General features: G+C 48.8%; 1 protein-coding gene across 1 annotated transcript; it reads right to left on the bottom strand.

The window, feature by feature from the left end:
- Positions 1 to 931: 931 nt before the first annotated feature.
- LOC131281766 (segmentation polarity homeobox protein engrailed) lies at positions 932 to 8,505 on the bottom strand. Its single transcript, XM_058311116.1, has 4 exons — positions 7,971 to 8,505; positions 7,014 to 7,913; positions 1,424 to 1,524; positions 932 to 1,180 (listed from the first exon to the last, which is right to left on the bottom strand). The coding sequence occupies exons 1-4, from the start codon at positions 8,503 to 8,505 to the stop codon at positions 932 to 934; spliced, it is 1,785 nt and encodes a 594-aa protein (XP_058167099.1).
- Between the last annotated feature and the right edge of the window lie 2,943 nt (positions 8,506 to 11,448).

Below are 11,448 nucleotides of genomic sequence, written 5' to 3'. Positions count from 1 at the left end.
CACTACTCCAAACTTCTATATATTGTACACTGATCAATCTGAGGGTGGGTCTCTATTATAACCTTTTCTCCCCGCCTGTAAAGTTATTGAATGTAGACCGTTTAATACTTGCTCTTTGTTCGCTCTAGTTTTACATCTAAATTCCAGCAAAGAAATGTGTATTTTCCCTAGAATGTTTTTTTCTGAGAGAATAGCTAATTTTGAGTTTCCCATTAGGATACTTCCTAGACGGTGTGATGATCATTGCTCGTGAAACCGGCATGAGGCGTTTTGATGATTTCCACATCGACACAGTTTTGTTTGCGGTAAAACCTTCTACTAAACGTTAGGAAAATTCTTCTGGACAGCAAGATAGCGATGGAAAGCTTAACTCTAAATTGAACTATCGATCAGCGAACTATATTTACACATCTTTGCTTGCCATAATTCGTGGCAAGTTTGCCTCAAGTAGCACCTTGTTTATATACATCAATTTTTTCCCTTCTCTAACTCTAGTACAAGCTTTAAGTCCGCCTGTTTTAAAATGAAAGATAGGAAAATTTGACATTGGTGGAAAAGCTTTGTGTGAATCTTTGTGTGAAAGAGATAGAAAGTGAGTAATATAGAGTGGGTAATAATTTACACATCCGTGAGCTTAAACATTTAAATAGGTACGCCCAAGTGCTTGGACATTATTGCTTGGTTATGCTTGCTTCCCTCGTGACATCCTGCGCGTCGCCGGTTTCCCTCGTGGCCATTGAATTCTGCAGCGGGGGATGAGCGTGGGGGCCACTATTGCACCGAAACAAAGGTTTTCGTCCACTTCACGTCCACCATTCCTCCTTCCCTCGGGTCATCGTGGCGTCGCGGTGACTTACGGGCTGCTCCGGCGATGTCCGGCGAGCCCTGAGGAGTTCGGGGATAGGAGTTCGGTTCAAGTGACGGGATCGGTCTACGGAATCTGCCCGTTCATGCGCATCTCGAGCTCCTCCTCCTCCTTCGTGAGCGGCACCGTCGAGTGATTGTACAGACCTTGGGCCATCAGCTGCAGGGCGAGCGGGTTCTTCTCCGACGAGCTCTTCTTGATCTTGGCCCGCTTGTTCTGGAACCAGATCTTGATCTGCGCCTCGTTCAGGCCCAGCTCGGCGCTCAGCGACTGGCGGCGCTTCTCCGTCAGGTAGCGGTTCTCGTTGAATTCATTCTGATTTTGGGGAAAAGAGAAGCAAAAAGAAACGAAATAGGCACGGTTAGAGAAAATGTTAAGTAGTTTTTCACCGAAGAAAGCGAACGAGTGAAACCAAACGCTCATAAGCTACGAGATGAAGGAAAAACCTACAATACTAGGCAACCCAATTGCATTGGTGCATTGCATTGCAATTATGTTCTGCCTAGCCCCCACCCCCACTTCCCGCAAACAATTGTCTGCCCCATTCCGTCAACCTACCTTCAGTCTTTGCAGTTGCGCATTCGAGAAGGCCGTCCGCGGGCGTTTCTCTTCGCTTTCGCCCTTTTCCTTCGGTTGCTTCGTGCGCCGATACCGAGGACCTGCGAGAGAGAGAGATAGAGAAAAAGAGGGAGAAAATTAATAAAAATGTCACTGACTTTAACGACGCCGAAGGAAGTGCAGGGAAGAAAAAAAAAGCCCAACCCCGGTCCCCCGCAACCATAAACTCGAGCCTCCCGAGTCCGGAGTTGGTGAATAAATAATCATTAATGTCGGTCTTATCTAATTCAATTAACCGTTGGATGAGATAAATAAGGCGCACCGAAGAGCGCAGCAGCATAAGCAGTTCGCTGGCGGCCTTTTTGCACGTCGGCTCCAAAATCGTTGTTGTTCGTCCGTTCCCTTCAGCGGTAACTCATTCCCCACTGGGAGGACGAAGCTGTTTGTTTAGCCACCCTCGGGATGGGCTTGGGCGGAAGGTAGACAGCAAAATGGCTGCCAGGGAGGCTTTTGAATGTGTCTATTCTACGCTCTTAAATGGACGCTCGGGAGTTCTTTCTTCGGGCGGGACTCGGAGCAGTCAGTGCAAAAATATGTTTATTTCATTTGATGGTTTTACGACCGCACTCGGAATCCTCCGCTTTACGGGCCTCCCCCCACCAACCCCTGGTGAGACTAATTTTCCTATTCCCTAGACTTAAAAATTTTCCTTCGAGGTTCATAAATTTTACACAACGCTTTTCCCCTACCCATCCTGCTGCCCCCCGGGGAATGGAGCTCACGTACCGACCGGTTTGCCCGCGCGTTAACTTACTTTCGCCCCAGCATAAGCTCCATTTAAATTAGTTGAAATAAATAATCGCACTAATTAACGCGCGAACGGTGGAACGGTTGCTGCCTGAAAACCTGTGCACTTTATCTCGAGTGTAAGTTTACCCTCCCGCTCCTTCGCCGTTCACCCCCTCCTGACGAGTTTTTCAAGCCGGGCTGAATTTTCTAACACCAACACCCCCGGAAAAATGGGACCTCATGGACCGCGCTTGACCAAATCGCAATCGCACTCGCGGCCGTCCTGGACGGTTAATTAATATATTAATTCGATAATTAATTCGAGCGCTACTTTTTTTTCTCTTCACCGCACTTCTCCCCTTGAATGGCCGCGCGTGAGTTCCCCAGCGGCTAGAAGCCATGAATATTAATACCGCAATGCACTGCGACCGCCGGAGGTCCCGTCGAAGCGGTCGAAAATAGAAACAAACTCGAGACCAGCTTCTTGGCGGCCGAGCTACAACTCACTCCGATGGTTTATCATAATTTGACATTTTAATAGAGCCTCGGAAGCGGAGAGGGTTGGCATATTCGGACCCGCGCCGGGTCGGGTACTCGGTACAACGGGCTCGATTCCGGAATGCGTCGAATAAATCGTCCACAATGGGTGAAATAAAATTTTGATGAACTCAAACGGACGAAATATTCCCATAAACAAAGAACTTAATCGGTTGCGTCGAAGGGTAATCGGGGAGAGAAAGAGTCCGCGTTTTTTGAAGCATTTTTATGTGCTTTTTTGTTTCGTTTTTGTTTTGCCCCAAAATGCTACAAATTAGTGACCGTTTAACACCGCGTTGTGTTTTGGGGGGGCGAAGGACGCGAGATATTTCACGTCCAGCCTAGCCGTTGACGTTGAGAAAGACAAAAATGGCGAAATATCGCCGGGAATGCTGTTAGGCTGGGAATAATTGGAAGCCGAAAGGTGCCGCGGTGGAATTTTTCCAATCACTGTTTTTATCTCCCCCCGAACAAGATCGATGTAGCTTCCTCCCGAATTCTCTTTGAGCATTTTGTTCACACATTCCTTCGGAAAACAAATTATTATCGTTGATGCCGATTCAAGCGACCATCTCGACAACTGCCGCACACTTTACCACTTAACGCCGATCGATAAAAGACGCACCGATGATGGAAGAAAATGAATGTTACCGAAAAAGAAAACAAGAGGGGTTGAACGTGGATGAAGGTTCGGTGGGTTTTTGGAGAGTAATCGAACGAAATCGAATGAAAAATGAAACCCATTAAAAGCTAGTAAAAACTAAATAAATCCCCTGGAAAACCGGGGCGTGCGGGCGGCGTAATGTTGAGTGTAATGGGAATAGATAGGAATTTAAAAAATAAAACGGGTCGCATCGGACGAAACCAGGCTATCCCCAAACACCGAAAAACCCAGCAGGCGACGACGATTGACAGATGAGCTGTCGACAGTGTGTCGTGTTCTTAGCGGGCGCCTGAAAAAGGTTCTTAAGAGGAAGAGAATGGGAATTGAAATAACGGAAAAAGGAAGGAAAACCGTCACCAGCGAAAAGTGGTTGTGTCGATTGGAGATTAATTTGTTCCAACGACGTGTTAGACAAGAGATGCTTCTGAAATCGATCGAATTCGGTGAGGGATGTTTTGTGATTTTTCTGTTCATCTAATAATTACTGAACAAGTTGCTTCATACCCACGATCATTTTTTAACTATGTTGAAAGAGTTACAGCTCGTACGGTCGAATCAACTGAGTTTGTTCTATTAAGCCACTTTTTACTACCGGGCTTTATTGCCTCTCGCTGTGTTGGAGGGCAGGCCTGGAAAATGTATAACCCTTTCGGTTCTTAATTATCCCGAACTGCGAACCAGAGGCAACATGGATGGACGTACAATGTTGAAGACGAAACCTAGTTGAGCAAACTTTTTTCTATTCTCTGATGGACGACGTAACAAAAGTTAATATACCATGAAACGTGCCCATCGAACCCGCGAACCCGCGTAGTTTCGGCCCATAGCGCTTGCAAACGAAAAGGGTGGAAACTTTTCTAATTGCTTCTAATAAATTGAAATATCAGCAAGTTTTATTGGCTGGGCCTTAGTATACGGTGAAAACTTTTTAAAAATGAAGCGCAAAGAGATGGGGCGATCCATAGGAAACATGAAACACGCTAAGGAATATGTAAGACTTCATTTTCGAAAAGGTCAAATATGGTAGCGTTGCGCTGCAACAGCTCCATTGAGGTCGATAGTAAATTAATTAACTTTTTACCGCCTTCTCATTTCCACCGCGGCTTTAGATCCATGCTCCGATGGTCCTCAAACAAAGTATTTAAGCCTCGGGCAGGAATGGAATGGAGCAAATAGAGTAATTCCGTCGCAACGTGCTCAAATTTATCGATACACCTTCTTTCCGACTCAATTAATCGTCCATTTACTTCGACGACCCGTTCCCGAAGCAGTTCGATGGGTTGGTTTTTGTTTTGTGTTTTGCTCGCCAAAGCCCAGACGGAAGGCGGAAAACTCTCGAGAGGGGTAGATGTTTATCGTAAAATGCAATTGCACACGGCAAGGTAATTGCAAGCGACCACCGGGGAGTGCTCCAGCATCCTTTTCCTAGCCTAGCGTTTCCTGTGCGCGTTCTCCCGGGAGTCCCGGGAGGAATCAAAATGGACGCGATTGCAATCATCATTTTCCTTCGGGAACTCCGTCCTTTCCGGGGGACACGAGAGTGCAACGAAATGGCGTTGTCTCGCCGCATCGTAATTCATTTATTATTTCTTAATGTTCGCAAGACTTGCGCTTCGAAGGCGAGACGTGAACCGACTGTTTTTGTTCGTTTTTATACTCTTCAGACTACGTTCTTTGCGGTTTTCCAAGGAATCTTCTAGGTCGCACTCTTCTAGGCTCGCACAGCCTCTTTTTTCTGCTAGAAAAATATAACTCTTCCACGCGGACGCTGGAGGCACCGCAGCAACATCCTCCGTGTCCTTCCAGTGCATTCTCCCTCGAGGGTTTTCGGGACCATCCCTCGGAGAACCATGTCCGCTTGCAGCAAGACTTGAACATCAAGGGGCAAGTAAATTAACTGATCTATCTCGATTTTCCTGCGATCATTAAGCTCGGTCTCGTAAAACAAGTTGTTGTACGCTGTTCACGGTCGAACAGCGAGGCACTCTTTCGCCTTCCCGGAGGGAAAAAAGATGGTGGATCCACTGGAAACCAAGGTAAAATATGGAGTCACAGCAATGGGATTGTTTTTTACCAGCGCTTTGCTAATGTCATATTTAGTATTCGTCGCTGTTGTGTTAAAGCCAGAGCGACATCGTCCGTCCGCCATCGTTATGTCGAGCTTTGCAGGCGCGTCTTGCTTATCGCCATGGTTACACCCACCTATGCGATCGATCGATTTCGGCGACATCCGCGTTTCGAACATGGCCGACCACGTCGCTGGATGCAAATACTGTCGATTAGGCATGCCCGAAAATCGATTGAAATTTTCAATCCGTGTCGGCCCCATTGATGGTGCGTGAGTGTCGAAGGCGGAAGTCGCTCGCGGCTCGCCACACAAAAAGGTGTGCATGTGTTTATAGCTTCCACCTCGATGTCGCTGGCGGGTGTGAAGTTCCGAAGCGCGGGGAGATTTTTTTTTGTATATCCACGCGCGTCAAATCTCGGGCCATAAATTATCGACGGAACATTCCCGGGCGCCGCCTTCCCGAAGGCCTAATGAGCGAGCTGAGAGTTCCCGAAAAATCCGAAAAATCCTACATGGTGAAGTGGAAACCGTCTCCCTTTTCCACACGCACCCTGCAAGCGGTATCGAGTTTCGGAGCCCCACTTACATTTCATTTCTTTTCCGGCCCGATAACAGAAATATGAGGGCTATGAATAAATTATCACTCTCGACGACAGGGTGGCGCATCACACGAGCCATCTTCGGAACCCGCACCGAAAGCCCGGTAGGGTGGCGATTAAAACCCAATAAATATTGCACGGCCGACACACGGCTGCTGTCGCTTCCCTAATTAGGTTCGATTTATGGGCTCTGAATATGCCGATTGCTGGCGACCCGCTTCGATCGACAATTATCGACAGCCTTCGATGGGAAAACGAACGTTAAGGAAAGCTGTAGGACGATGAATTTCTCCAGTTGTTACTCCGTTGGCCGTGAAATGTCACTTCCTACAAAGCCCAACGGTTCAAAGGTACGGTTTTGCGGTTTGCGCCCATCATCGGCGGCTTGACAGCGGATAATTACAGGCTACCGCGTAGGAAATGAAACCACAACGCAAAAGCCACATCGCAAAAGTGCCGTTTGTCCACTTCGGCCAAACAACCGTTTTGACAGTTCGCGAAACCGTAAACAAACAAATTAAAGTTTGCGTACGAATGGAGACAACAAACGAGTGGCTAATTGGACACACTGGTGATGGGTTGCTTCATTAAAAATTTGTTGTTGGCATCAACGCGGGAAACCGGGGTTTTCTTGGTGGATAAAATGGCAAACCGAACGATCGATTTTCCTTCCCGAGTGATATGCAATCAAAACCGATTCCCCTCAGTGGACCCGTTCAGTTTCGTGTCAAATGGTGGCTCGCATCCGTCATGTGAAGAGTGTGCAACTAGACGAGTCAAGTGGTTCGCGTGACGGAACACTATTTACTACGGGGTACTTATTTTCGTTCCGAGCACGTTGAGTTATTTTTAAAAGTACACACAACACACAAGTGATTGAATCGGAGCGATTGAGTTGTTAGGGCGAGGTGTGAGTTAGAGCTAGGGACTTACCGGAACTGGGGCGATCGCTGTAGCGGGTGCAGTAAACCCAGGCCGGCCAAAGGTTGCTACCGTTTTCGCCGTCCTTGGTGCTGCTCGTTTCCGACTTGGCGTCATCCGACGACTCCATACCGCCATCGTGCGAGGACGACCCGTTCACGCTGCCACCGCCATTACCCTCCGAACCGCTGACCGACAACGGTTTGGGGATCGGTTTGGGAGTTGGCTTCGAGGCGCCCGTTCCACTGCCCCGGTCACCTGTTCCGTTCGTTGTGCCGTTGGCGTTGGCAAAGGAGCCCGAACCATTGTTGGAGGACGCACTGGAACTTCCGTTAAGGCTACCGGTACCGGCGACATGCTGACCGATCTGCGACACCGTCTTGCAGAGGCTACCGAGTGGTGGGATGTGCGAGTGGTTGACGGAGGCCGCTGCGGCCACTGCTGCCGCTGCCGCCGCCGCCGTCTTCGTTTGCGACTCGATCAGTTTGGCCTGGAACTTCCGGTGGCTGTTGATGATCTCCTCGTGCAGTTTGGGATAGCTTGCGGCCGCACTGAACCCATTCAGGAGGGCCGCCCGGTGGTCGAGAGCGGACGGGTTGGACTTGCGGCTGTAGTCGTACACGTCCGGGAGTCGGGTGGAGCCGTAACTTCCCGTGGGACTGGCGCTACTAGCTGGCGGAGGACCTGCGGATGACGCGGGCGACACGATGTCACCGTACGTTGCCGGGCTGGTCGCCGAGGTGGAGTCCTGAGATTCGCTGTCCGTGTGGTAGGGATGAGGTAGGGGCGTTGCCGCACTGCTCCCATTGCTGCTGCACAACCGCGGGCTCTTGCTGATGTCGTACGGTCGGAAGAGGCTGTCCCGCCGTTCGAGGGGTCGCTGAGGCTGCGGAACGATCGGCAAGGATTGCGGTTGATGCTGCTGCGAGTGGTGATGCAGTTGGTGGTGGTTGTGGTGCTGGAGGTGATGGTGCGGGTGGTAGTGGTGGACGGCGTACGCAGGGTGTAGGGCAGGATGTCCCGGGTGCAGATGGGCCACCGTCTGTAGATGCGCATGGTGCGCCTGCAGGGTGTGAGGCGAGTAAGGAAGATGAAGCTGCACCACAGGACTTGGCTCTCGGGTCGGCGGGACCGGGGAAGGTGGCTGCGGGACGGTGGTCTTCCCGAATCGATCGCTCAGGATGTTCGAGATCGAGAAGGTGATGCTGGTGGCGGTCTGCTGAGGCGGTTGCTGCTGAAGCGCGGGCTGCGGTGGATCGCACAGCGGTTCCTGCTTGATGTGCAGCGGCGAGATCGGTACCACTAGCGGCATCTCGTCGCGGCTAGGCGAACTAGCGGCGCTAGCGACCGTCGTCATCTTGGACGCGGGGCTCGAGGCGGGGCTGGCGGCAGCGGTTGCCGTTGCCATCGTGACCGTGGTCGTGCTGGCCGGGCTCTGGCTGCTGTGATGGTGATGCGGTGGACTCGGGGCACTCTGTGGGCTGCAGCGATCTTCCAGGGCCATGTTCCACCGTGAACTTGTTCTCTTCGCTTTTCGTTGAACTTTTAAAATGTCACGATTCCCTTTCTTCTCCTTTCCCACTGTTTCAAATCACTGTCACTAGTTTTGTTTTTTCACTCTATTCTCTGCCTCTTGTCACTTGTCAATCAGCATTCAATATTCATCGTCACCTTTTCACGCACGACGCTGTGCTCAACTCGGCACAATAACACTCGTGGGTCTCGCTTGCTCTTTGTTTCAAATTTTCTTCGCATCAACACTGATTGTAAATCTCGCAAGGACACTCTTGTTTATGCAGGAACACTTTCGTCGTGTTCGTCCTTCGTCAACAAAATCACTACACCGCGATTGTACAACTCTTGCACCGGTCGTGCACGTGGGCAAATGTTTCTCGTAAAGGGCCGGAACTCGTCAAACAACCGAACTGCTGGACCGTACTCGACCGACGCACGATAAATTGTGATGTGACATAGTCAAATGTCACCTGTGATCTGACTGTTGACTGACAGTTGAGTAAGAGCTCAAGCGGTGGACTGTTTCGCTTTGCTTTTCCGCTGGCTTACTGCACCCTCCGGCCTCTTGCGATCAGGCGTTCCGTTTCTCTGTGTGGTGCTGGTTCTCTACTCTTCGCACGGCCGCAAATAGAGCTATTTCCTCTCTTTCCATCTCGAAGGACCTTTGCGGTCTCGCACACATACGCGTTGGTTGCGTCTCTATTAGCGCATTATTCCATTTCTTACTCACATTCGGTTTACATAACGCATACCACAGCGCATCGCTGACGAATGTGTCCACACGAGAAGGGAGCAAGAAAGAAAGAATACCACACCGAAAGAGATACGTTTATTCGCACACATAAAGCGAGAGTGAAAAAGGACATTCGCTCCGTCTGGTGTATCTACAGCACATTGGACTGGTAGTGGTGTGTGGTGCCGGAAAAGTAGGCGTACCTTTGCCACGGCGCATGAGCATCGCACAAGATCGCGAAGAAACATGAGGAGAAAATTCAACCGGCATAAGAAAATTAACTTGTTCCAGCATCGTGACATACACGGTACATTGTGGGGAGGTTGTGATTCGCTTTCGATGTGTTCGAACGTTCGCATTGCTGGTGGTGGTGTTTGTGTGACTGCGGACTCTTGTTCTCATCGTTCGTTTATACAACTTTATTACTTACAAAATACTCCACCACCTTCGCTTTTCTGCAACAGAGCTTTTTAGCTTCCCTTATTTCTGTCTCCCTCCCTCCAGCAGCCTTTCCCTTACCTTTCGACCAATCTTTCTTGCCTCCTGACAATCCGCTCATTGGAGGAATATGGCGCATACACACGTACGGCTCATTTATTCCACGCATTGACTGCGTTTTTCTCCCTTTCAGAGGCATTCCTTCCCCCTCTCTCGCTCTTGTTCCTTGAGTTTGAACAAAAGACCACACACGTCGTCGAACTCGTCATCATCATCATCATCATCGTCGTGAATCGTAGTCCTCGTTGAAGGGGAGCATGGAGTGCGTTTTCTTGTCATTGCCACCGCGCCGTCACGCCGTTCTCGTGTTCTGACTCCACCAAGTTCTCAAGGAGCGCCTTTCTCGAGCATTCTTTCTTCATCATTTTAAAACGTTTCACCCACTACCTGCCCCCTTTCGGCCGGTTCCTGGTGGCTGACCGCAACCATAACACCCGGGCTTTTACACACCGCCTTCCAACCGGACGCGTCGGTCGGAGAATCGAGATGTTATTTTTTCCAATTGTGTAATTTTCCAAATTAACCCCTCACGTGTGACTGCAACGCACGCGGTGTGTGTGTATGTGGGTCGACGGTTGTGGAATATTGGTTTACCCCGTGGACTTTTGCCGGCATGGATGGCTTTTTTACGCGCATGCTTTTACTCGCGGGTGTTCATCAGGAGAAAAGATGGGGGCGATAAGGAAAAAGTACGACGTATTTTAATGGACCTCCGATGGGAGCTTTTGGAAGATGATTTACGCACGTTTGAAATACATTTTCTGTCGGTTTATTTGAGCATCATGCCATCGGACGTTTGAAAAGATGTTGTTCATGTCACCGAGCATGTCTGTTTCCAGTCCATTTGTTTGATTCGTTTCTGCAACCCACGATCAATTAGTGTTTGCAAGTAAAACGGTTTCGCCGGATGGTTAATGTATCTCGGACTTCGTAAACGAGGTCTCCCGTCCCAGTAACGACGGTTTATAGTTCCGCAGTGGTGAACATGCGTAAAACACAAAATGGCACACCCAAAAGCAAAACGCACCCAGCCCTTCTCTGTGACCTCGCTTTCAGTTGCTCTATTTTTGTGTGCTTACCTCAACGTCAATGTTTTTCTTTTTTGATTCAATCACGATTAGATTCCGGTCCCGAGAGTTCGCATGACAACCTGGGAGTGGCTCCCCACAGGGATTGAGAGGACAATTTATGACATTATTATGGGAAATTGCTACAAACGAGCGCGGGTGCGATGGGAAATCGTAGTGGAACTGATGACAATCGTGATACTGTTGAAGTTCTGGTAAACAGATTGTTGGAATAATATATGAAACAAATGAAAAAAAAAATATTTTTTCGTAAGGATAAAAACATCTTCAATTGATCCATTATGAAGTGAATCATACGGTTAATTTTTTAGATAAATTGTTATAAATATTTGATTAGTAGATGGATAAAAAAGGCGACTGGCTTGCAGTTGCAAAAATTTATCGGGTTTAAAATGAACCTAAACACGTTGTTAGAAATCGCTTACAATTGATTCAAGAAATGTTTCTCAATATTTTTTAAAATATAACATGTTGTTCTAAGGGGCACTGGATGAATTCTTCGGGAGGAGAACTGATTAACAAGACCTGTGATTGGAGATAGTTCTTAATTAAAACGTAGAACAAATTTAAAACAGGTCAAGTAGCACTATTTTGCCATATGTCGGTTACCACA

This window comes from Anopheles ziemanni, chromosome 2, assembly GCF_943734765.1.
Source record: "Anopheles ziemanni chromosome 2, idAnoZiCoDA_A2_x.2, whole genome shotgun sequence".
NCBI lineage: Eukaryota > Metazoa > Arthropoda > Insecta > Diptera > Culicidae > Anopheles > Anopheles ziemanni.
The sequence above is the reverse complement of the archived record's forward strand: the minus strand, read 5'-3'. Positions and strand labels throughout refer to the sequence as shown.